The following is a 26,791-nucleotide window of genomic DNA, read 5'->3' on the forward strand; positions in this document are numbered from 1 at the left end:
AATTTAAAGTCCACAATTAGTCGGGATCACAGGTGGCAAGAAGAAGTTTTAATGATAGCCTGGCCCAGGCCTTGAGGTAAATGATGCATAATTATTCATAACTGCTATTTTTGGCTTGCTTGCATTTGTCCTAGACCTCTGCCTGAGGAAACAATTTGAAATAATTAGTGTGCTAGTGCAGTGACAATGATGAATGAATCAAATGCATCTGGTGCCAAACACGGATCTTGATAAGAAGCAGATAACTTTGGCAACTGTGGATTTTTTGTTTTTAGATTTCTGAGACTGGGAACAGTTTGTTCTTGTTGGTTTTGCTGGTTTTTTTTTTTTTTTTTTTTTTTTTTAGACTGACATCTTCAACATAGAAAATTACCACTCACTGGGCCATGATCAAAGTGCAGCCAGGAATTCCAGCGCTGCGAACACGAAACAGGTCTGCACGCTGTGTGTGCAGCTATTCAGGGCTGGGAAAATGAAGGGGGAATTAAGGTGGAGCATTTTGAAAACTCAGGTCAGCAGAGCCAAAAGTTTATGTTAAAACCAGCAAGATGCATTGCTTACCTCACACGAGTTGCAGGCACGTTTGATGTCAATATTCAGCAGCGTAAATACAGCTGTGTATCATTATCAGAGCAAAGCCAAAGCAGAAACAGAAAGATTGGGTTCAGATCCTTGCATTTTAGCTTAGTTAATGCTTCTGAGGTCCTCAGAGGTGTTTTCTTTCTCTGGCCTGAATGCTCATTTCTGTCTATGTAATTCACTTTATATGGGTTTAGGTGCAGGTGGATGTGAGGATTTTTGAAATTAGAGGTGTTGAATGAAAAGGGAAAATGTTAATTTTAATTAATATGCTCCTATCTTCTGGACTTCCATACATTTTTATCTTGTTGGACTAGTGAACAAATGTTTAGTAGTTTTGAATTTGTTCCTAATGAATTGATTAAAACAGGTTGCAAGGCAGTGCTCAGGTTAGTGACTCCATACCTGAGCTGTGAGCAGCAGCCTCTCAATCTAGAGATTATTTGGTTTCTACTCACAGCCTTGAAATTACAACATAGTGAGTAAAGTTCTCTGTGACAAATGTGGCTCTAAATACAGATTTTTCAAACTGAAATGCAAGGTATAAATTTAGAGGAGATCTGACAGCCTGAGAGTTGATCTGTTTATTCACTTCTGCGTGTGCTTTCAGTAAAATTGTTACAATGAGGATTTAAATTTTTGAGCTTGTCAACTGCTGCTGCACGTGGTGTGTTTTAAAGGAGTTTCTTGGTGACAGGCATTTTATGCATTTGATTGGACCTTAAACTCTGTGCAAACTTCAATAGAATGCCTGTAATAAGTTTTCCAGCCTCTAGCTGGTCTTTAACCTTCTGCTTCTATGTGTAATTAATGTTTTTCTAGTGATTTATCCAATGCCAATCCTAATATTGCACCAGAAACTTACACCTCTTTGGGCAGTGAACTCTTATTAGGTTGAGGATGCCTTGGCAGAATATGGGTCTAGAGGAGTTTTTAGCCTATCCAAGTAAAACCTCTGTTCCTAAGAGAAGTTTTGCTGTGATAATAAGTTTGCATGATCAGATACTTTTTTTTTTGTAAACATCTCCGAGAGCTGTGTCCAAATCACCTAAAATCACTTTTTGTTTGTTTGTTCTTTCATCTCAGTGATCTCTGGATTTGCTGCTTGGTGTTGATGTGTGATGAGGCTGGGGAAAGAAAACATGGGGAATAACTGTGTGTTCAGAGCCTTTAGACCAGAAACTTAAATAAAAGTAATTTCAAGTATTAAATGCTGCCTCATTGTCTATGCACCTTGTTCACTCAGGCAAAATATTTAACTAGCATGGGTTATTTTTTATCTTAAATGCCAGAGATGCCAGAAGTGAAAGGTGAAATGAATGAAAGCCTGAGCAATTCAGAGTGTCTTGAATTGCTGTCACAGTCAGGCTGCTCAGAGCCTTTCTTGTTGTCTTCTCCATTCTGGATTCTGCCTTTCCCCACGACTGCTGGCCCAGGTGTTCTCTCTGCAGAACAGCTGTCCTAAGAGAGAGCTAAGAGGATGCTGCATTCCACTCTACAAAATCAAGGGGACCCTTCACCTGTGGCCAGAACCTGGAGTAAAATTTTCCAACTCTCTCTCTCTCTTCAGAAGTATCAAAATCCAGAGCAGATCTTGCCATTCATCAGGATTTCCCACTCTAGTAGAACTCAAGGGTCCTGTGGAAAGAAGAAGTATAATCACTGAATTAGGTGGTGTCATCATGTCTGTGCACCCTGGAGCACAGGTGGATTTCCACACCTCAAAGACAACACAGTTGTTTAACATTTCAGTGGCTTTGTGCCAAATGATCTTTTTTTTTTTTTCTTCATTCCCATTTTTTTTTTTTTTGGGAGGATCTGGCAGGGATTATTTCTTTCAGTAGGTGCTCCAAACTTCTCAGTGAAGAGTTTGCAGCTCTGGAATCAGTCTAACATTTGTTTTCCACTAGGTCAAGAGCTATTGACTTGTAGGGTAAACCCAGCCTATTGATTTGTCCCTGCTTCCCATTTCTGCTGGATGTTCCATGGGAGATAGGGCAAGGGCAGTGTTTCCTGGTAGCTGAAGGTGTTTGCTGATACTTCAGTAATTTTTAAATGATGATGATTGTTGGAGCGCTGGTGGAATGCCCCTTTTCCAAACTGAAATGAGTAAGATGACTTAAAAAAATAGGTTGTGAGCTCTTGGAAGTTGTTCAAGCTGCACAGAATCATAAAGCCTGTTCCAGAAGTGGCTGAAATAAGTGATTTTTATTTTCCCTAAATTGACATCCTAACTAGATTTCCCACGTACGTCCTGTGGCTTCTTGCCTTCAGAGCAGTGCCATCAGTCTAGTGCCTGTTTCTTCTATTAAAATATGGTTTGTTCTGTTAGCTTTGGGTTTGTAGCAGTTCAGTTCTGCTGTTCTTTATCCCAGCCCATAAAAAAGACATATTTAAGAGATTTTTCACCATAGTCAAGTTCCTCTGTGCATGTGTTCGTAGCAGGCTGACTTGCCACCCAAAGAGGTGAGTCTTGGTGAATATTGAACTTACATAACTTAAGGTTCCGTTCTTGAGTGTTGTCTTTGGTTTTTGAGGGTTTTTTCCCCTCCTAGAAGCAGTGATGCTGCAATGATTTGAGAGCTTAGAGCTCTATAGGCCTAACTGCTTTCTGGAGAAAAAACTGAATCCTGAGCTCAGGGGAGAGAATTATTCCTCTTTTGCAGCCATTTAGGAAAAATGTAGGGTTTTCAATGTAATGAAATGGGAAGTTATTTAGACTTAAATAGGTAAATAATTTAGCCTGGAAAGACTCTTCAGTGGTCCTAAAACTAACTAGATTTTTAGGTGGTCATAGGAACAAGAGTAATTTACTCTTTACCTATAAAATTACTCTTCACAAATCACTTCAATATATTAAATGTGGGGTGGTGGTTTTTTTTTTGGGTTGTTTTTTTTTTTTTTTGTGTGTGATATAAACTAAGGGTGAATGATGTTTTCTGAGGGAGAAAAGTGAGTGCTCTTCTGCCGAGTAAGTTGGGGTTTTTTGTAAGTTTTTTGAACAGTATTTCATGTGGGTTTTTCTTTGTGATGGGAAAATCTTGGTGGTAGATTTTCGTGTAACTTGGAGTTATTGGTTTTCGTTATTATTATTTTGCAGTGTGTATTCCTTTCCCATAAAAACAAACTGAAAATGATAATTTCTCTGAGGCAACAAGATGGAACAATGTACTGTTTTTTCCCAGATGGAAGCAGATCGCAATAAGAAGCTTTTTTTTGAAGAGAACAACACGTTTTTTGGAGTGGATAAACTTATTTATTGTTAGTATCTGAATCTGTCGCAGTCAGTCTGTGGACTGAGCATGATAATAGCTGCCCCAAATGTTATCTTCTTGTGTATTCCAACATTTGCACTGAGTGTGGGGTGTGTGGGGAGGGTTAGGTAATCGATTTTGGTTTGGTTTGGCTTTTTTGTTTTCTGTGTTGGTTTTTTCTTGGTTTGGTTTTAGGTTTTTTGTTTGGTTGGTTTGGTTGTTTTGTTTTTTTTTTTTAATTTTTTGTTAATTTTTTTGGGGAGGGGAGGCTTTTTGGGCTGAATTTTTTGGTGTTTTTTAATGTTTTTTTCATATGACCTTAAACAGAAAAACCAGGTTGTTCATCATGTCTCCCTCCTGTTCAGTGCCAGGAGCTCCTTTTGGAGTTACCCATCCTCAGATGTTTTGAGTTTCCTGCTGGGCAAGAGGGGACACTGGCAGAGGTATTCAGGTGCTGTTGACAGCCAGGGAAATAAAATGGAATTATTTAATCTAACTCAGGGCTGGTCCTCAAGCCTGGACAGCAAAACTCACTCTCGTGCCCTTCCTAAAGCTTCATTAACAGAACAGAGAGTGCTGCTTTGACACATTAATTGGTTGCCATGCTTTCATTTTCTTCAAGTCAACCTTTCCTTTGGTCACTTGATTGAAATTACTGATAATTGCAGGGGTCTGTTTGTGTAGAATGGACTTAAAGGGGCTTTGCTGTCCAAGGGAGAAGGCAAATGGTTCCTATCACTTTGGAATCACTGGGTTGTGCTTGTCCCACACTCCTTCCCTTAAAGAAAAAGGGCAACCCAGCAGAAAAAAGGCAAAGATAAACCCAACAGAATACCACAAGAAGTTGCTTTTAAAAGGAACCAGTTCTTCTCATTGGAAAATAAATGGGAGAGTCAGAGTGGGCTGACACAAAATTAGCATAGGGAATATTTTTTTGCCTATTTCCTGCATTATGTAACAATTTGTTGTGTTCAGCAGTTACCAACTTTCAGGAACATCAATACATTTAATTATTTTTTTAAATGTCTGCTGAATAATGTATTGTACTCCTGTAGGAACAGAGTAAGATTTTGGATTATTTGAAACTTTCTGGTTAAGTGAAACAAAAAAATTGCACAGGGTAATTTAAACTGGTATAGCTTCCTGGATCTCAGGGGTTTTTGTATAGGTGTTTAACATTGTGTCATATTTAATATTTTCCTTTCCAGGTGTAAGACAAAGAACCAAATTTATTTTTTTCCTTACAGACTTCTTTGGTTTTTTGTTTCTTAGCCAATGAAAGCCAACAATGCTTTCCACTAAATGTTCTTATGGCACTTTGTTTCAGCTTTTCTCCACTACTTCAGTCAAAGGCTGGAATTTCTGTATAGTTTTGATTGCCCTTTTCTTAGCTAAGGTCTCTATTTTCAGAAAATAATGTCATTAAAAGATGACTCACTCAATTTGTGTGCTCAGACATGTGTATTCGAGTGTTATAGAAAAGTCCACTTGAATTTTCTGGTTTGCAGTTATTTTAAACCAGGACATTACAGATGCTGTTTAGTCTGATGAAACATGAACTTCAGTTTTGAGAAATGTTCTATTCTTTCTGCTGTGATAATTCACTGTGGAGAGGCATGGGGCCCTCTCTCTCAAATCTGTGCTACAAAATAGCATCTACCATTCAAACAAAACTTCTGATGGGCAGAGATGAGTCATTCTGACATGTTCCTATTATGCCTTTCACAATGGAATTGGTCCTTCTCAGTACTACCACTTTTCAAGTAATAAAGGTAGCAGTAAAAATACTTTCCTGAACTTGTCTACTACAAAAAAAGTGCCATTACCTCACTTTCAGGAACATTAAACTTTTTTTTTTTTTTTTCCTTCAGGTGACCTACTTTGTAGGGTAGATATTTCTGAGAGCTCTTCCTTTTTCCACAGCTAATCTGCCTTTATTGTGTAAATCTCAGTTTATTTGTAATTAGCGCATCCTAAATATTTTTTAATTCCAGCTAAACCTTCAATTTTAAGTTAGTGCTGTATTTTATGATCACAAACCAGAAACACTTGCATGGATTTTAGGTTGTTTCTGTGGCACAAGTTTCTTTGAGTGCCTCCTTGGACCACACATATGCAGTCAACCCAGAACTGCTGTTCATGTCTCAGCTTTTAGCTTTTATATTTTTCAGATTCTGTACTGCTTTACTGTGTACTTTTGAGCTTCATATTAGGGGATGGTGAGCTCTCTGCACAGAGCAGGGAGACAAAACAATTCCTTCTCCAGCTGGGCACCAAGGACAAAGGATCCAAATCTCAGCCCAAAAGCAGAAACAACATGGGCTGAAGAGAGATAAAAAAGGATGGGACTTCATCAGCTAAAGCTGTAATTGTATAATTAACCCCAAGATGCAAATGGAGCAGAACTTAAAGAAGTGAGAGACCCCGTGAGCGCTCGTGCATTTTTTGACCATTTTGATTCATCTTGGGTGCAGCCCTGGCTGGGCTCTTGTGCTGCCCAAGGTGGATCAGTTGAGGCCTTTTAATAAATCCCTACTTTATTCTTTATCTCTGTCCAGCCTCTGTTCTAGGCCAGCCTTCACAAGGCATCATTGTCATGATTGAATTAACATTATTTAAATTAGTGGCTGTTTAGTATAACCTGGAAATAGTTGGCAGAGATGGCGTTCCTGCTGTGGAGTGAGGATACCTTCATTGCTGATGGAGGAGACAGGGCCCTTAGGGTACAGGCTCCAGGAACAGAAAATGTGCACTGGGTCTGAGGAATCACAGGAGGAGTCTGGGAAAGTGCTTTTCTGTAGGAACAAAAGGCCCTGCACAGGTATTCAGGGCACACTCTGCTTCCTCACGCTTGGCTGCAGTGGGAGTCCTCTCATCACCATTTAAAGAAGCAACTCTGCGACCCGTGTGCATGCACAGGTGCCGAGTTACTGATTTAACCTTAAATCACCTGCAGGGCTGGAGTGTTTCTCTGGTGTTTGTGCTGTGCTTGCTGTGCTTTGCTGCTGCTCAGATGGACAATTTCACCTGCACGGTCAAATGGCTTGTGCCACACTCAGGGCCTCTCCTGAGAATTGCCATGAGGTGGCTGTGAATTATGCAGGAAAGGAGCAGCGCTGGATCCTTGCTGCAGTGTGTTGAGTGATGCCATCCTGGGAAGGGTGTCCTGGTTTAGGGCAAATTTGGGAGAAAACCTCTAAAGGGCTTCTTCTAGAAAGCAGATTCAAGAAGCCGCTCCCCTGAGTGGTTCAGGAAAATATTTCCTTGGAGAAAAGTGGGAAAAAACTTTAACAAGCACAGCATTCACAAGCATAAAGCATGAACAGTATTAATCTCGCTGTTGTGAAGAGATGGCACACTCAGGAAGTCCCCTTTGTGGGCTGTAGTTTGGCTCAGTTTGTCATCAGTCCCTGCGCTGCTGGAAATGCCGCGGCCCAGGCCCGGCCCCGTGGCCACAGGGCTGAGCTCCCGGTGTTTTCTGGTTTTCAGTCCAGAGCAGGGCTGATCAGCTCCGAGAAAAGAAGAACCACAGTCCAGTTAACTTCTCTGCCTCAGCTAGCTAAAAGTAACTAAAAGCAAAGGAGAGCTCTGTCCTGCTGTCTGTCCATGCTGCAGACAACACAGGAGTATGTTGCAGTTTCTGAAAACAAACTCCGCTCTTCTTCTCCCCACCTTCGCTCTCAGAACCAGTCTTAAAGGTGCAAAATTAATTTCTGAGTTAAACAGATGAATGGGGATACAACTCAGCATCATAAAGTCGCCCCAGGACAGAGGGGAAACAGTCCAGAAAGCAATTATTTGGCTCTAGATGTCTTTTTACCAAAGTGATCATCTTCTCTTTGGGTCATGGTGATGATGTGGCACAGGAATCCAGTTTTGCCAAGGAAAAGCTCTGGTTATGTTGTTCCTCCCACACTTCAGGACTTGGCACTTCGCTTGCTGAACCTCTTGATGTTCCTCTGAGCCCATTTCTCCAGCCTGTCATGGTCCCACCCAAGTAGCAGCATGACCCTCTGGCATTTTGGCCACTCCTGCCAGTTTTGTGTCACCAGCAATCTGCTCAGGATGCTCTCAGCCCCATCATCCAGACCACTGATGGAGGTGTTGAACAGGATTGGACTCTTGGGGTGCCTCCAGCCAGATTTTTGATCACAGCCTCCTGACTTGGCTATTCAGTTTCAGTTCACCTTTCTGTCGCTCAGCTTGACTGTGTTTTATCAGATTCTCTGTGATGTCATGGGGGAAAGGGGTAAAACTGTGCTGAGTCTTCCTGATGGTTTCCTTGTCCGTTGTGTGCTTGGAAGTGATTCCCAGGATTGCTTTTTCAATTATCTTCACAGGGATGGAGGCTGTGATTCTTGAGGATTTCCTTACTCCCCATCTTTCTCTTTCTATTCCAGCCTAGGAATTGGCATTAACACTTCATGGTTGTTGATCATGGCAGCCACTTCTGTGTCTTTATGTAAGGCTGTTTGGTTTGTTTGTTTCCCTGTGCTCTGTTTTTGGTGTGTTTTTTGCCAGGTTGACCTGCAGATGGATTTTTCCTCATATCAGCTGCCAGAATGGGCACTTGAGGAGCAGGAGAGAGCAGAATCAGCAGTTAAGCTGTGTAGGGCCATGACTTCCCTTACTGTGCAAGTTCAGTTTTCCATGTACTGCTTAGGGGTCAGATGCACATTTCTATACACTTCACAAGAAAAAGACATAGAGAGAGAGAGAGCATTTTAGCCAGGTATTTTGTTTGTGCTGTTTTACTTTGCCTTACCCAGACAGTGGTTATTTCTTAAGAGCAGTGAATTTTAATTTATGCTTCAGAACATCGTATTAGACCATCTTGAAAAATATAAACTCATATCTAAAATCTCCCAGACAAAGCAATACAAACAATTTATCATTTTTTATAGAGCTCAAAATTGCTTTAATTAAAGTCAGAAATTACGATACAAAATAAGTATATGTGGTATATAGAGTAAGGCCTTTATAATAAAAAGTTATGCCTTATTATTTTTTAAAAAGAGTTTTTATATTTTTAACTTCTTGGACTCTGCCCACATAATTATATTTAGCAGAAGTTCTAAGTCTAAGCAATTTCTTCTAAAACTGTGGTATCAGTAGTCATATAAATAGTATTTTATTATTTTCTTTCCAAAATCTCTGTATATAGTGAATGAAATGTTAAATGTGTTTAAATTATATTTCGGCATGTGAAAAATGAGTTTTCAGGTTTTTCACTGACTCTTTGTATTCAATTTAAGTAAATAATTGCTGTCTTATCAATAATAGCAACAAAATTATTTTTCTATTGGAAATGTTCTTATTTATAGAGTGAAATAAGTGCAGTGTAATTACAGTAAACACAATTTCTCATTTAGTAGGAAATATTGCATCTAAAATTAGCAGACTGGAATATTCCAGAATCTTAAATGCATAAATTATAAAACTCCTAGGTATAAAGTGTGTGTTTAACATCACCTGCATAAAATACTTCTGTGAGTTTAAAAGTATGTTGTGGGTTTCTTAGTTCGGTTGGGGTTTTTTTGTTTTTCCTGACAATTGAAATAAATAAACAAATTTGCATTTTTGGTATGTTTGGGGCACAAATTGCTCTTTTCATGACAAAAATGTTAGTTTTTGCACTTGGAATTTTGGTATCTGGAATATGACTCTTGGTGTAGTCAGAGATAATGTTCATTTAATGGTTTATTTGTTTGCCTGACTCCTTTGCTTTTGGATGCAGCACCACTGAGGTTCATCAGCAATAATTCCGTTCAGTATCACTTCAAAAATAGAACTTCTGTTGTTATGGTTATCAGCTTCCTATGTTCTCCATCTCTTTTTCTGCTGCTCTAAGTGGCATGTGGGTTCAGTTCAAGCTGGAGTTCTCATTTCCCAAAACATTCCCTGTTGGGATGTTGGCTCTGGGACATGTGAATATGAAACAACTCTGAAATGCACTTCTGGACTTCATTGCCTACCAGTAAATCTGTGTTACTGCCTGTGTTTCATGGGTTATAAATCAGCAGTGGTACTCGATTTTTCCTGTTTCCTGTGGCTTGAAGCACATTCCAAGTGTTTTCATGTCCTGGGTTTCTCACTAGGTCCCATCCATCTTCTAGGGGAGAATTCTGATTTCAGCAGTGGAAGGGATTCCTGACAGCTCAGGTTCTTTGAGGGCTTCTAACTTCACTCTCACAATGTGTTCATTTGGACCTGAGCAAGCAAGGGACTGAAGCTGAAGACCTGAAAGAGTGTTGCATACATGTGGTAGCTTGTCTAACCAAGTATATTAAAATGTAATTTTTATCTCTGGTTTGTGGGACTTAAAAGACTTAACTCACCCAGAAAGGCTGTGATGGCCTTATCTCAGAGCCTTGAAATTGAGTCTTTATCAGAAACATAAATAATTTGACAACAGTCCCTGACCTTGGGGCAGGAAAAGACCAGAGACAGGGGGAAGGTTGGTTAGTCTGTCCTCCTTTGGGTTGTGATTCACCCATTCCTGTGGAGGTCATTGTCAGGACATCCTGGAAAACCATGTGGTTACTTCTGCAAGGCTACCTGGATGGCAAATACAGGGGCTCATTGTGTTCTGGTTCTGAGTAAACTTTCACCTCTGGAGCACAATCCAGAAAAATAAATAGAACGCTGCAATTCTTGTCTGATTTTTTTTTTCCCTCTCTGCAGTCCCAAATGCAGAGAACTGAGTCAAACACACATTTATTGATGCACATTCCCAGCAGGCTTCCATTTATATTTAGTGTTTTGTGTTAAAAAATAACAAACCTCTCTCCTGTGCAGTTGTTTTCATTTTGAGCTTTTCATGTGCATGTAATCAGTGTCTTACTGAGAGCACTGCAAGCTTAACTTTCTTTTCTAACCACAGGACCTAGAAGTGAGGCAATTTTGAGTGTTTGAATACCAAACTTGCAGTGCAGTACTATTGAGTGTGTTCATATCCAACATTATAACCAAAAAATGAAGCTTGAGGAAATAAAGGTAAAATATGGAAGTATTTTTGGCATTACAGCTAATGAACTCTAGGGTAATTCTCTGAACCATGTTTAATCTCTGCAGTAAGGTATTGGTGCCACTGATAATAATTAGTGTAGTGCATTTCTGGAAGCACTTTGTGCTCCACTGTACCATAGTAAGCTAGAAAATTAAATTTAGGCCTCATGCAAGGCCTAATGGAGGAATTTGGTGAGTAGGATTTTAGGTCAGGAGTTTCTGTTCCTGTTGATGTCTCTCAGCCTCCCACAGAGCAAGTACACAAATATACCTATTTAATGAGATTTGAATTTGAGGTTCTTTGGAGCCTTCTCTAAAATATGACAATACCTTTTAGTATTGGATTTATGCTATTCCAAGAGACATTGGGCTCTTCCTTGGGCTTTCCATGACCTGTGACCAGATTTTTTTTCCCAAGTGTTTGTGTATTTGTCAGCTGTTTTATCTAACGAGCTTCTGTTTACCCAAGACTGGAATGGAATGAACCTGGAAGCTGTAAAAGTATGATTAACTCTTTGGGGTTTTTTATGGTTGATTGGTTTTGGTTTTGGTTGTTTTTGGTTTTTTTTTTTTTTTTTTTTGTTTTTTTGTTTGTTTGTTTGTTTGTTCTTTTTGTTTTGTTTGTTTGCTTCTACAGGTAAAACTACATATTTTTGTGGCATGCTTTTTTGTAATTCCCAGTGTGGACAATTTATCAAGTAACAAACAGAATTTTTAGAAAATGATGTATCTCCAATTTACTGCTGCTACACTATAGAACTGTGAAAATCAGCTAATGCCGTTGCTCCTCAAGAATCTTTGGTTAAAATCCTGGTTGAGTTACTTCTGTTTATTTATCTCATATTAAATTAGGCATGAGTTCTTCTTTCCTCCCTAGCCTGACACAGGAAAAGTAATTGTTTAATAATGTTTTAGAGCCTTGAGAAATCAAGAGTGTCTCAGCCAGAGGTTGAGAAGATATCTGGACTATCTCCAGAATTCCCAGTCTAATTACTTTCTTCTTGTTCAACTGAAACAAATTTATCTTTAGAAAATATGAAATGTCAATGAAATATGAGTTCCTGTATTAAACATATTTTACAATTAGAATAACTGGAAATATGTGCACAGAGCTAACTTTTCCTAATTGTATGGTGAGAAAAATTAATTTCCATAGAGTTACAGTAAAAATATAGTAATTACCATCTCTCTTTTGACTCAGCAGTTGACAAAAGAATAATTACCTTTTTTGGAGGTATTTTTAACTTAGCCTTTTAAGCATAATGACTTTTGTCTGATTTTATCATGTGCTTAATTTTCAAGACCCTATATGATAGCTATATTTAAAAAGTAGTACATGTGCTATTTTTATTTATTGCCTTTTTTTGCAGTACTTTCCAAGCAAGGGATTGGAGGAAACAATATGAATATTATGCTTTTCAGGTATATTCATAACTATTTTTGGCTTGTCCTCATTAAGGGGTGAGGTATGATGGCAGAGACAGGATTTCAGATGCTGTTTTCTTTAAGGTGTGCTGCCTTCTATAGAAATAGAGTCAACCTCAGAAGGAAAAAATGTATTTAATTGACAACTTAGAAGAATATCATAGTATAATTTAAATGCCTCTAGTGAAGAATGTAGTTTTCAAGGAAAGCATGAACTGATGAATGAAAATGAAGCCTCTTCAAGTTGTTATTAAGAAATTATTGTAAAAATGGAAACATGGAGATCTGTAAGTGTGTAACCACCCAGCTAAAAAGACACAAATAAAGAGAACATATATAAAGGATAAGGATAGTATAATATATTCTTTATAAAGGATATAAAAAGAACATTGCCATATGAACAAAGTTAAAACCAAAACAACCCAAATACCTCTAAATTATGGTAATTACTCTGAGCAGCCTTTTATGGGATTGATTGTGGGCTCCAGCTGTCATGGAAGTTGTTTGAGGTTTCAGATTAAATTGTTGCCTCACACGGAGCTATGAAGCATTAGCTACGTGTCACTCACCCAAATTAAAGGTTTCCATTTCTAGATTAGCTCCCCATCTGGGTTGTGCCAGGGAGTTGAAGATTTCTGTGGAATCAAGGTCTTTCAGAAGGGGCAGAGTCACAGCTCTTGCCTTTATTATACTATATATATATATATACTATATATATATATAGATATACTATGTATACTATATATATATATATATATATATATATATATATACTATATATATATATTATTATACTGGGTGCAGGATTACACCCAGTGTTGAGATCTTAAAGCTTTTATTGTGTTGGAGGCCAGAGATGCTGGAGCTTTTCCTCAGTTTTTTTTGTGAAGATGGCTGTGCAAATTCCCAGCTCCTTGGAACTGGAGATCCTCTGGAGCTGGAGGGAGACTGCTCCACTCAGCAGGAACCTGCTGCAGTCTCACTTTGGGGTGACACCACGCTGGGGTGGCTTTGCCATCATCAAATCTGCTGCCAAGCTGGAAATAGGGACACAAACTTTGCAGCATAATACCCTTATATTTCCATTCTCAGCTGCATTGCACTCACCTCCTGCTCAGTACAGGGTTAATCTCTCCTGCAAGAGGGGTAAAATGGTCCCAACATTGCTGTTTCTTGTCTTTCTACCTTGCCAATTTGTCTTTATTCGTGGCCTGTGCAAGGCACTGGTTGAAGGACATGTTGCTCCAGGAGCAGCTGGAGTAAGGATGCCTGGTTTGCTTTTTTTTTTTTTTTTTTTTCTCTTGTTCAGTTTTGCACTTAGAAAACAAGCAAATATTGTTTGGATTAAAGGAAAAGTCTGCTATGTAAAATTTGCTCAGAACTCTGTATCCCTCTTTGGTTTAATCATTGAAGGACAAATGAGATTTTCTGTTGGGAAGTAGTTTTATATGGATTTGTGTTCCTTGCCCTTGTGCAGTAGTGCTGCCAATTATATTTATTAGCCCTAAATATTAAACAGCTGGAAGGATTCCATTGTATATAAATAAGACATTTGAGACCTGGAAGGTTGCCATTTCTAATACAGCCAGCTGGTGCTTTTTACAGTTACATTCAGCACAACACTACTGAATTTCACTTCCACTGAGTGTTGTGTTAATGACAATAGGAGAATCTGGGGTGGTTTGGGATTTCTAGGAAATGCCATTGTGTAAAAATACATTGTTCTGAAAGACTGGCTAGCAGAGAAATGCTATATTATGCACCTGTTATGTGCATTTTGATGTAAATATATTTTTTTGTTTATGTGTTTTGCTGGCAAATCCAAAACAAGAAACTGCAGGAGCTTTTCAAATGTGAATTTGTAAGTGTTCTTGTGCCACAGATGTTTTTCAATTTCTCTGTTGTGGTGCTGTTTTCCCATTTAAGTAATGGTTTCATTTTTTAAAAATCCTGCTTGCTGATGCTTCTGAAAGCATTTGCTCATTCTTTGATTTTTTTTTTTTTTTTAATGCAGGCATCATTGTTATGGTACAAGAAATAACTAAAATAGCGACAAAAATATTGCCCCACTATTTTTTGCCCCTTTATCTATTTGCTAGAAAGCTGAGGCATAAATATGGATGAGGGATATCTTCCTGTTTAGGTAGCCAGCAAACAATTTGGAGAAGTGGATTCTTCCCACTTTTGATTGTGTCCTGATCATTTCTTGATAACCACTGCCTGTGTGGGTGGCTGCATCCAGTTTTTGGTGCTGGGTAGTGATTTAGGTGAAGCAGAGGATGGTGCTGGACAACCTGATACTTCTTTTTTGTGTTATTATTGAACATTTACAGAAGCTGGTTGTTAGGAGCTAAGTGTCATGTCTAACGTCGTGTGAAATAATTCCTTGAAGACACATTTTTTTCACCAGATTGCCACATCCACAGCTTTGTGTGAGACCTGTCTTGGATAAATTTCCATCTCTGAATCAGCCACACTTAGAGGCTGAATCTTACCTAGTTTATTCAATGCTTGTGGAGAAAGGTGATTTTATAAAAATTATTGTTCAGTACAGATTTCAGCCACGGGGACTGATGTGTTGAGAACTTCCCAGAAAATCTGCTTAACCTGTGAGGTAAATAAGATTAAAAATTGCTTCTCCAGGAGTTATGTAGCTTAGGAAAAAAAAATGAAGCTGTAAATGCTTTTCTTGTCCAAGCTCTGGAGGGGTGTTTGAATGCTGGATTCAGATGTCTGTTAGGAAGTCAAGTGTTTTCCTGCTTGTGGTGACCTTTTTACCTCACTGTGATTAAGAGGCTTTTGCTTGCTGAAGGGTGAGAATCAGCTGTCCTTACAAATTTGATGATGAAGTACTCATCTCTCTGCCAATTAGACATGGGGGGGAAAAGATGGTTTCCCTCATCTTGCTGTAATTTGGTTTGATTATTGGTTGAGTATTCCCATGATAAGTTGTGCTCTCTTGCTTTCTCAACATTATGTGTGCTTATATTCTGTAAGACAGTTATTATATTTATTTTATTTTATTTCACAGTTCTTTAAAATCAGCAGCACAATTGCATGGAACACAGATCTGACTGGTTTGGATTATTTGGGATAAATTTGGGGATAGTTGTATGGTAAAATGCTGGAGCTCAGTTCTTCTTGGGCAACTTTAGTATCTGGATACTCTAAATGAGTTTCTCATCTCACCTGAACACTCAACAGGCAAGAAATTAATATTTTGTCTTGGCTGTAATTGTGAAACTCTTTTGCTTAGCTGTGAAGAAACCCAAGTTTTAGGCTGAAGCTATGAGTGTACCAGAGTCTGTTTCTTATGGAGGTTTATGTGATGGAAATGATAATTTCACTGTGTGTATAACTTAATCAAAAAACTCTTTAATTTACAATTTAGGGGAAAAAAAACAACTTAGAAAAACCTAAAAAACTCTGGCTAGAGCCAGTGGCCTGAGGTACTTTCATTGATTTTTGAATGTCAAATGCAGAAAAAAAAAAATTTCCGTGGTACTTTTAAAGTTTCTTAAAATCCCAAATCAGATCATTCTCTGTCCTCTGATCTCAGCTGGTTGGTATTTATGGGCCTTGAATCAGCATCTTTGGTGATATTATGAGGAAAGTTTCCATGCTGATGAGCTGCCCTGGAATGCATCCTCCTATAATATGGTCATCACAGGGATTTTGTTAATAGCAACCTTTCAGAGCTCTTGCATCCTGCTACTATTTTGTAAAGCTTTTAAACAGAACGTGGGGAAGTTTTGTGTTGTTTTTGTTTTTTTTTTTCTTTTTTTTAATTTTTTTTTTTTTTACTTAGACTTGAATTATTCCAATGCTCATCTCAAGCTGGTGTTTTATACTTTGTAGTTTAACAGTTTTATAGCAGTGTGATGCTGACTGAAAAAATGGGATTTTTTTTGCAATCACACAGTTGCATATATGTTGTATTGTAAATCACAAAACATCCCTCTGTTTCTTATTGTAATTCAGACTTTTTTAAAATCCTGATGGCTAAAAAGACAGAAAAAGTGATGTCACAGGCAGGATGAAAGAACTGAGCTCACTCATGTCCTAGATTCCCACATTGAGAGGGAGCTTTTCATTAGACTGCTCATGACATCCTGGAAACGTCCTACATTCACTTCTGTACATTTTCCTTTTGTAAAGAAATTGCAAGAAATAAACCAAAGCCATAAGTCCAGCATAGTGGAGAAGAACATTTTCTTCTTCACATCTTGGAGAAGAAAATCCTTTTTGGCCCAACTTTGTCACTCAGAGAATGGGTTAGACCCTCTCACTGGGGATCTGGAGGTTTTTCTCCATCACTGAAAGCAATCTCTTGTTTCCTGTCATTAACAGTATCCAAAGAAGATTTTAAAAAGTGAAAAGCAAAGAAAAGCACATTTTCCAAAAGCCAGATTACATGCTGGGAAGGGAGTGGTGCTATGGCACTTCTGGAAATGTTTCAAAAGTATTGAACGTGCCTGAAGACATCAGGGGAATATGACAGAAATACTTTGTAATAGTATGAATTCAGAAATTGTGGCTCACATCATTCTCTCATAGAGTCCCTGACACTTTTAATAAACATCTTCCTAAAAAATTTTGAATTTATCATTCCTATTGGACTTGGAGGAAGACAGTCCTGTCATTTCATCATTCCAGAATTTAGGACTTGCCTATTAATTTCCTCTCTAACAATAGCCAAGACTGATAAATATCCATTAGTTTTGTACAGTATTGAAAAAAATTCCAGCTGGGACTGGAACTCTGCAGTGTAATGCTTCTTGGACCAGAGCTGCTCAAGATTTAGTTTTTATTTGTCACTGTAGTGTCATTTGGTTGATAATAAATTAGGCCAATGTCCCCAGGTTGGATTTGTTGTGTCCATGGCAGTAACAGGTGAGTGATCTCTTCCTCTCCTTATCTCGACCCACAAGTCTTTTGTTGGATTTTCTCTCCCCTGTCCGTCTGTTTTATTATTTTCCCTGTTAATTCCATCCCTGGAATATGAATTTATCTCTATTTATTATTTTTTAATTTTTTGAAAAGAAGTTTTGTAACTATTATAACTTTGCAGAGCAAGCTGAACACGTGAATTGCAAGTACCAAAATAAAAATTAAACCAAGTTACGAATCCAAGTGTTTGAGAAACCTTACTTAATGGAAAAAAAACTCAATGTTTTTGATTATCTGTTTACCATTAAGATCCCTTTAAATGGCATACAGAGGCTTACTGGGAAGGGTTGCAATGTATGAGCAATGCTAATGTGCTGCTTGCTTTTTACTTTGATCATGATAATTATTGAATTCCCAAATGGACTGAAATGTGGTACATGTTGGGATTTGAATGCTCTTCCTGTAGTTTTGGTGGCTTATTTAATCTTTTTCTAATGAAATAGCTGCAATCTCCACAATTTTATAACTGTTAAAGTATTTTAGTCAAATTAGCACTGAGAGAGTGGCATTTCCCTTCAGCAATGCTTCAGCATTAAATGATAGAGCTAAAATTTTGTTCTTCAAGTAAGTGGATTCACACAGACTTCCAGGCAATTTGATCTTCATTGAAAATTACTGAAATTATAATTGCATGAAGTTATTAATTGAAACTCCTGGATGAAGAACATAGTAGTGATGCTGCCTTTGTTATTCAAGTCCTATATCTACATTCAAAACCCTGTTGGATAAGAAACTTCTGGCAAAAAAAAAAAAAAAAATATCATGAGGCTTGTTCAGAAAACTAACATCTTGCTGTGGAGATGTTTTAAACTGTGCCAGTTCCTGGTTTTGTCTCTATCTCCCACTGGACATTTAAAATAGAACTGATTGGAAATTATATGGAAATGATAACCACTGAATGACTTCTGAATCACTGCGAGCTGCTTAAAATGTCTCCAAAATTTGGTTTCATTATATAATCCTATAATAACAACACCTTTCATCCAGGTGTTGTTACTCAGTATTTGTTTGTCCAGGTAAGAGCTGCAGATAAATCAGTGCATCCAGCTTCACTGGAGGCAATTATGGCCCTTTGAGGCAGAGTTGGATTGTTGGCTCAGGGCCTGTGCTTGTCCAAGGACATCTGTCAGAGGAGGGTCCTTCACTCAGTTTTGGGAAGCTGGAAGAGGCTGGGAGCCAGGGTCCAGCTGCCTCTTCTGCAGGCAGCAGCTCATCCTTGTGTGGCTGCTGCCAAGCTCTCAAGTGGCCACGGGCTCCAGTGTGATAATTTTGATTTAAAAAGTCCCTGTGCTGCTGGCTCTTTTTGGAAATAGATTCTGTTATGGCATGCTGCAGCATATCAGCTGCTGCAGACACATCCAAGATTGTGTTTTAAACTCTGTTGAACTAGTCAGGAAGAGATAAAACTTGTGTATAGTCAGGTCTGTAAAGTGAATTGCAGTAAACTTGGTTTCAATTAAAGGAAAGAGTATTTACACTGCTTTTATCTGCTGGTTTAATGATGTGGTTTAAAATCACATCTTCGGTGCTGTGTGGACAATTTCATTGTGCAGACCAGCTCTTAGTCAGATCAAAACTTCCTTAAATTAGTGGGTTGAGACTGAGAATTCTCAGATGCTACTCTGATATGTCCATGGGTTTTTTTTTTCCCTTTCTTTGTATATGTGTGTGATATACATGCATTGTAAACCCAAGAAACTGTAAGCACTTCTGCACCATGATTTTTGTCTCCGTAGTGGGAATAGTTCTTTCCTCTCCTACTGTCTTTACTACTCTAAAGTCTTGTAACAAAAGGTGCTTATGTAAAACAAGTAATTATTAGACTGAGATCTTAAATAGGAAGTTTATATGGCTTGATTTTTGAGGGAAGATGTTTTTCTGGTAGAAATTCTTCTTTGTCTCCCTTCCTCGGGAGTGGCCGTGAATTCTGACATTGATTGTCCAGTTTTTATTGTGGGATTTTTTTTTTTTTTCCTGTGATTAGTAAATATTCCTCTTTGGTAAGTGTGACTTTGGAAACCATGTAGGACTGGTATGTGAGTAATTCTCAAGTAGAAAGCTCCTTCCTTCATGTTTTGGGTCAAGAGAGTTTGTCAGCTGGGGACTGCTGTAAAAACAAATCATGACCCTGATTTGTGGTGTTCTTCCAAAACCATTCCAGTGTCACAGCCTATGTAGTCCACAGAAGAACAAACTAATCAAGATACGGTAAATTGGTAGTATTCTTAATCCAGTTCAACCCCAATTTCCAGAGCTGTTTGTCCAGAGTACATTTATCCCAAGGAAAATCAATTGTCATGCTTTGGATAAATGTAAAAATGTAACATTTTATTGCGACTGTATGGAATTTCAGTTGGAGCCGTTGGCTTTTGTTTAATCTTAGAAATAAAGCTGGTTCTAACAGTGCAAATGAGTGTTGTCCTTGAGGATCTCTTCCATCTGAGGTGAGTAGTTGTTGTAAAGGCATGGAATTGTTGGTGAAAGGACAGCACTGCTTGTTGTTTAGGAAATCACAGGTTTTTAGTAATGCAAAACAGCTGTAGCATCTCTTTCATCCACCTTGCATTAAATTGGTAAAAACTGACTTATTAACGGGCAATTCTGTGATCATTTAAGATGCTTTTAGTTTTTATTAAGAAAAAAGTAAGAGGAGGTTCAACCAGACCTTATTGTTTATTTCATAGTGATGCCCGAGCAAAGTTGTTTTTGTTTTTTTCACAGCTTTTGGTCTAAATCTTATTTTTGTTGGTACAATAATTAATCTAAAAACATTTTTTTTTTTTAATTTTGTTAATCCAGTGGGAAGAGATCAGCGGTGTTGACGAGCACTACACCCCGATCAGAACTTACCAAGTGTGCAATGTCATGGATCACAGCCAGAACAACTGGCTGCGGACGAACTGGATCCCGCGCAACTCGGCCCAGAAGATCTACGTGGAGCTCAAGTTCACCCTGAGGGACTGCAACAGCATCCCCCTGGTGCTGGGCACCTGCAAAGAGACCTTCAACCTCTACTACATGGAGTCCGACGACGACCACTCGGTCAAGTTCAAGGAGCACCAGTTTACAAAGATCGACACCATCGCGGCCGACGAGAGCTTCACCCAGATGGACCTCGGCGACCGAATCCTCAAGCTGAACACGGAAATCCGTGAGGTGGGGCCCATCAGCAGGAAGGGCTTCTACCTGGCCTTCCAGGACGTGGGCGCCTGCGTTGCCTTAGTGTCGGTGCGGGTGTACTTCAAGAAGTGCCCTTTCACCGTCAAGAACCTGGCCATGTTCCCAGACACGGTGCCCATGGACTCCCAGTCGCTGGTGGAGGTGAGGGGCTCCTGTGTCAACCACTCCAAGGAGGAGGAGCCCCCCAAGATGTACTGCAGCACGGAGGGAGAGTGGCTGGTGCCCATCGGGAAGTGCTTGTGCAACGCCGGCTACGAGGAGAGAGGCTTTGCGTGCCAAGGTAACGATGCCCTGCGTGCCCGGAGCTCTGCTCTGAGCTCCCCCTGCTCCCTGGGTTGGGTTGTGCTCCTTCTCTCCAGGTTCTGGATCTCTGCAGAAATATCGCTCAGTTAGGCGGGAAGATTGCTGTGGAAAAGGGGTTCAAGCTGTGTTAATAACGTAATTTGCTAAAAGTACTTGGTAAGAGTCAAAAGATGATTTTTAATAACACGTTGTACAGCAAATCTAGCCTCTCCTACCACTCTTGGACCTTCTTCCAGTTTACAATGGTTTTCTAAAATGTTTGTGTCAAAAAAGTGATTTTTTTTCAGTGTCTTTTTGTCTTGATACATGACTTTTGCCAATGAGCTGTGTTGATTAATTGGTTGGTAAAAAACATGTGGTATTGCTCCTGTAGCATAATTACTAAATGCAGATACATTTGGAAGATTAATAGTTAAAGTTTATTCATAAATACTCATGTATTTTAACTCAGTTTTCTCCAAACTTTTGATTTCTGCAAACTGTGGTTATGTGAATGCTCCCAAGAACAAGAGTACACTGGGGATATGGATTTTTACAGAAATGGTCTTTGAAATCTTAGAGAAATGCATGTTGTATTTACTAAATTTAGTATCAACCAAGATGATAGCAGCTAACATTTTTATGCTTTTTATAAAATTACATTTTGAAGTTTGATTCCGTCTTTTCATAGTGTGCCTTGATGGGTGTTGGCTGTGGCAAAGGGTCTTCTGTTAAATATATAAGTAAAAATTAAACAGTAATGTCTGGAAATCACATGATTGGATGCAGAATAACTGAGATGTTTACTGTGGGGTCTGTGTATGTGTAGAACCGAAATTTAAGGGATTCTGAACCTGTTTGGGACAGTGCCTACTCCTTTTTAATCACTCCTACAGCAACACTTATGTCAAACAAGTAAGTTCTGGGGAGTTACTGAGAACCCAACAAACCATGGCTATGACTTTTTCTTAGAAAGTGACAGGTGAACATCTGGGGGATGGGGTAAGAGTGTTCTTGCTTTGATTTTTCTTTTAAGTAAATTTTAAATAATATTTTGCCCTTGAATAAATTGAGTGGCCAGGTCTGAGGATGCTTTTCTGGGTTTCGATACTGTTATTTATTAAAAAACAAAGTCAGCTCTTCTGTTAAGGGCTGAATTCAGGGGAGGATATTTTATTGTTCAGAAATGCTTTATCCAGGGCCTCCTACAGCTGCACTTAGAAATGGTAAAACATGAGTGAATCCTTTATCCTCTGTGTATATTCTTGCTTGCCACAGAGCCTGTGTTGCTGTAAATGGGTGGAAGCTGTTGGTTTAGAGTTTCAGTCACATGTGAGCTTAGAGAGACTACAACTGAGCAAAAGTAAAGCTAAACAAATTAAACCAAACTTTTATTAAAAACAAGCTCTCAAATGCTTGAGGCACGCAAGGCAGCTCCTACTGAGTTCTGCAGAGAAAAGAAGACCATAGAATGAATATATTTTTCTGGTTTGTTTTTTTTTTTTTCTTCCTCACTCACTGTTGATCCAAGGGGGTTTTATATGATGAAGCCATTAACAAAAGGAACAGGTCCTTCTGGTTTATTCTGATTTAACACAGAATGTTCTGCTGACTTTTATGGGAAGTCATATTGATCAGATCCTGTCAGTGTGCTGTGATTGAAATGGCTCTTTAAAAGCAGGAACTCAAAACCTGATGTTTGTTGACGTTGTGGCACAGCAGGAGTTGGAGAGCTCAGAAAATCAGTTCAGCTTTGACCTCAGGATCAAGGCTGTCCCTGCATCTTTCCTTCTCTTTTTCTTCTCTCCTCTTGCTCCATCTTTTAGGGTGTTTAAGGATTTTTGTGTTTGTTTGGGGTTTTCTGGTTTGGTTTTTTTTTGTCATTGAAAGGCAGTAGAATCAGGATTTTGGCAATGTAACCCCAAAATGGTGTTACAAGCATGGACTGGAATGAGGGCATAACTTAGGAAAAATAAGTTTCAGTTGAAGTCTGAAGGAGTAATTAGTAGCAGAGGTTATTGTCTTCCCAGTGGCTGAAAACATTTAAGAGCTTCTCAAGCTCAAGATCTTAAGAGATGACTACTTGATCCTGTGCTCAGACTGTTTCTGATTTTGTTTGTTTCCATAATGCTGGTTTCATAAACAATGTCATTTTGCATTAGTAGGAGATTATCACTAAAATGAAGGACCTTAATGGTATAAGATCAGCCTGTTTAAATTCCATTCAGAACAGCTTTCCTTTGTACTTGGAAAATTAGGCACAGTCATGGCCTCCCAAATAACACAAATGTCACCAGTTTCCTTGACTGCTTTATTTTCTCTGCATAACCAGGAAAAGTCAACATAAACTCAGACCATTTTTTATTATTGGTGCATGTTTTTATAACACATTTGTGTGTAAGCTGTAAAAAGCCAGCTCAGCTGATGGGTTCTTTCTGGGTGGAATATTGTTCTGCTCTGGATCCTGTTGACTGATTTTTTTTCCTGTACAGCAGCAACATCCCTACCTGTCAGTCAGCAAAAGAATTTCACTGTGACCATCCTTGTCCTCTTTATTGTGTGTTGGTGGAGCAAAGATTTCCCAAAAATTATACACTTGAGGTTAACAGCTTGATTTAATTCCTCTTCTAGCAAAGGCTTGTGCACCTGCTCAGTGTTTTGGAGGGATTAGAGTTTGTCTGAAGTAAAGTGTGTTGGGGAGCAAGTTGGAAAAACCACACTTTCATACCCACTTTTCACCTTAATTAATGCATATATTACTTAATTCAAATGGTATATATCATAGACTGTAGGCTGTTTGTTATTACAGCTTTTTTAGCAACACAAGGATCCTGTCTATTTAATCTTATTTTAATATTTCATGGTTGAATGGGCCTTCTTCCTCACAATGTCTTTTATAAATTATATTTTCCCGTCACTTTGACCAAACTACATTTTCCTGGCATCTTGTGTCTTATAATTTGCGTGTTTTAATTAGGGGGAAAAACCCCCAATTAGCTGGAACTACACACTGAGCTTAATGCTTTCTAATAATCTCCATCCTGCTCCTCAGTCAACAAGGAAAAAAATCATCTTTTCAATTTGTTCCCCATCATACAGGAAGAATAGATTAGGTTAGATCTGTCTTAATATTCTTTCTCTGACAGTGACTAATAGCATCCTCCTAAGGAAGCTAAGGGAAAGTATAAGAAACTAAATAAAAGTGCTGCTTTCCTGGGTAAAGCTTCTGCCAATCTACTGCTGACTTTTTAAGATTTAAGACACATTTTGCAAGAAAGACTATGTACAATAGGAGTCAGTGACCATTCTCTTGGTAATTTGTCTGTATTTTGACTCATTTATATTTTGATAATTTAATTTTTTGTGGCAATGAATGCCATATCTTGCCTTGTGTGAAAACCATAACTTCTTGCTGTGTTTAACCCTTCTCTTTTAGAGTCACTGGGATAAGGTTTCCCATGTCCCTGTATAGTGAGGAAATAACTGCTCCCTTTTCAGCTTCCATGTGAACAAATTTCAAGATCTCTTTCATGTCTAATATCTCATCCCTAATTTCTCTTTTCTGAGCTTTTCCTCTCTACTGGTACCCTCTTTTTAAAAGGACAGACTGATTGCTCTGTACCTCATACTTTTTGACTGCCTCTGTACATATAATATGATTTTTGTGAACAAGGCAATGAGTCTTGTGTGCACTATTTAAGTTTCAAGTGCAGGAGGAGATCAGACAGTGGCTTAGAGTTTGGAACAGCCCAGAGATTGAGTTAAAAAAAAAAGAGCATTCACATCACCTGCCCAGTGAGGGATCTGTACATGGAAAAGGTTGACTCTGTTTTATTTTGAACACTATAGAAGAAATACATCTCACTCTCTGAAGGTTGGTTAGTTGGGTTATTGGTACCAAAATAAATGGGAAAATGTAAGATAAATGGCAGAAAAAAACTCTCTGTAGTTCTGTAATGATCTGAAAGGATCCTCAGGGAAATAATGGAAGCCTCATTTCAGGAGTTGTTTTTTAAAGAACTGCAGTAACCAGATGATAAAGGAAATCCTGCACTGGCAGGTTTGGACTAATAAATCTTTTCCATCCTGAATGTGTCTATTCTGTTGGCTGTTTCATGCACTTCAGGAAGACCAGTTGGACATGAAAAATGTTACTTTTCATTACAATATACTTAATTAGCAAGCCTGCAGTGGGCAGTTGTTTATCTGTGTAGGACCATGAGTGAGCTTGAATGCTCTTTTGAAGACTTCCAAAAGGTGACCCTCTAGACCAAAACCAACTTTTCTTGCTGTGGTTATCAAATGAAAAATTTAAATTGGTGGGCCTGGACAGAATGACCCAAAAAGCACAGAATAACATTTTCTGCACAGTGTTGTTTCAAGGTATAGTTCTAAATTTTAGTTGCTGGAATTAAGTCCAAACTGTAAATTTCCTATGTAATGCTGTGTAATAAAGTTGTAAGTTTTAATCATGAGTGACTGATACATTTTCTATAACAAAGCCAGAAGGAAGAAGAATGTAACCCAACAGTTTTTCCTGGTGTGTTTAACTTTTAGCTATTAATCAGGGGGATTGAATGGGGAGTGAGGGGTAAAGGAGGGAGAGGATAAGTTCACCCACTGTGCCTGGTTATTGCAAAAATGACTTCACAAAATTTCCCCTAACACTAAATTTTTCAGTGCTTCAAGTTGTGCAGTGAGCATCTCCTAAATCATATTTTTCTCTCTCTGAGTTTCTGGAGATATGAAAGGAATGCCATCTGTGGCTGCTAAATCTGAACCATCACAGCCATTGCTTAATTCTTTGAGTGGAATGACTGCTGCACTTGAGGTAAAAATATGTAAAACATCATTAATACCAAGGAAGCAAAGCATTTCTCCAGACTTCTTTTTTTCCTCTGTGCTTTAAATAATCATTTTGCCTCTGCATAAGTAAATCTAATTTTTACTTTTCTAGGTCAGTAGGAAAAAAATATGACTTTGCATATAAAGATAAAAAGAAACTGTGAGGAACTACTCAATTTTGTGCAAGTGAAAACAGAAAGAAGGCACAAATGGTTTTTGCAACTGCAAAGTTTCCCTTGGAATTAATTGAGTGGCTTGGATGTGTTACACTGCAAAAATGTGTGGCCTTAACTCAGACTCTGCACAGGAGAAATTACATTTAATAAAATGTAGGCACTGATCATATGGACATTGTATAATATAATAATGGAGCTATCAAAAAGTTTCCTTTTACATGAAATCTGGAAAAACTGGGGATTCAAACTTTTTAAGCAGAGGTCTGGGGTGTGTTTTTTATTCCTTTGGTTTGTATTGTTTTGATTTTAAAAAGCAGGAGAGATCCTTTTTAAAAGGACTCTTAATCCTTCAAGCTGGTAAACTAAAATGACAGCAGCTATAAATTATGAATCACGTTATTTGTAAAATATTCATTGTTTTGATCCACTTTATATTCTGTAAGTACATAAACAGAGCACAACAGTGAAGGATTTACCTTCCTGCTTAGAATTTATTTAACTCTTACAAAAGTTATGTCCAACGTGTCCAGATGATTTTTATGGGAGAAGAATTATGTTGCATTCAATACTTCCTAAAGATCCCAGTCAACTTTTTATGTAACATTTTCTTACTGTTACAAATTCGGGAAATATTCTCCATTTTGTTCCTAGTAGATATAAAAATGCAAGTTTTTAAGACAAAATTTATTTGGTACAATGTTGTGACTTTTGACCACATTTGTCACACATCCTGATGAAAAAAAAATTTCTGAAATTATTAGAAAAGAGGGTTTTTTTGGTGCAATACTATGCACATTCTTTCATATATGTAAAAAAGTATTCTTTTGGCCCTTTTAGTTTCTTGAAAAAGCCTTTACTGAATTTCTTGGAGATTGTGATAGAAGTAGTTAAAAACATGATTATGAATATTACTATAAAGTTTTTAACATTCAGTGATCAGGAGATTGAAGGTAACATTACTGTTGAGTGTTCTTAGAAAACTTAGCAATACATCTCTCCAAGCTGTTCAGTACCACAGTGTCAATATATGGCAGGACTAGATAATTTAAAATAGAATTTTTGTATTTAAAAAAATCAATTTTAATTGAATTT

General features: G+C 38.2%; 1 protein-coding gene across 2 annotated transcripts in view; it reads left to right on the forward strand.

Annotated features, from left to right (window-relative positions):
- Positions 1–26,791, forward strand: part of EPHA3 (EPH receptor A3) — a 179,365-nt gene that overhangs the window by 34,437 nt on the left and 118,137 nt on the right. For both annotated transcript variants that reach the window (XM_041420914.1, XM_041420915.1), the window contains exon 3: positions 20,016–20,676. In XM_041420914.1, coding sequence (XP_041276848.1) covers positions 20,016–20,676 — 661 coding nt within the window. The remainder of the gene's footprint in view (positions 1–20,015; positions 20,677–26,791) is intronic.

Source organism: Onychostruthus taczanowskii, unplaced genomic scaffold, assembly GCF_017590055.1.
Source record: "Onychostruthus taczanowskii isolate IOZ18803 unplaced genomic scaffold, ASM1759005v1 scaffold67, whole genome shotgun sequence".
NCBI lineage: Eukaryota > Metazoa > Chordata > Aves > Passeriformes > Passeridae > Onychostruthus > Onychostruthus taczanowskii.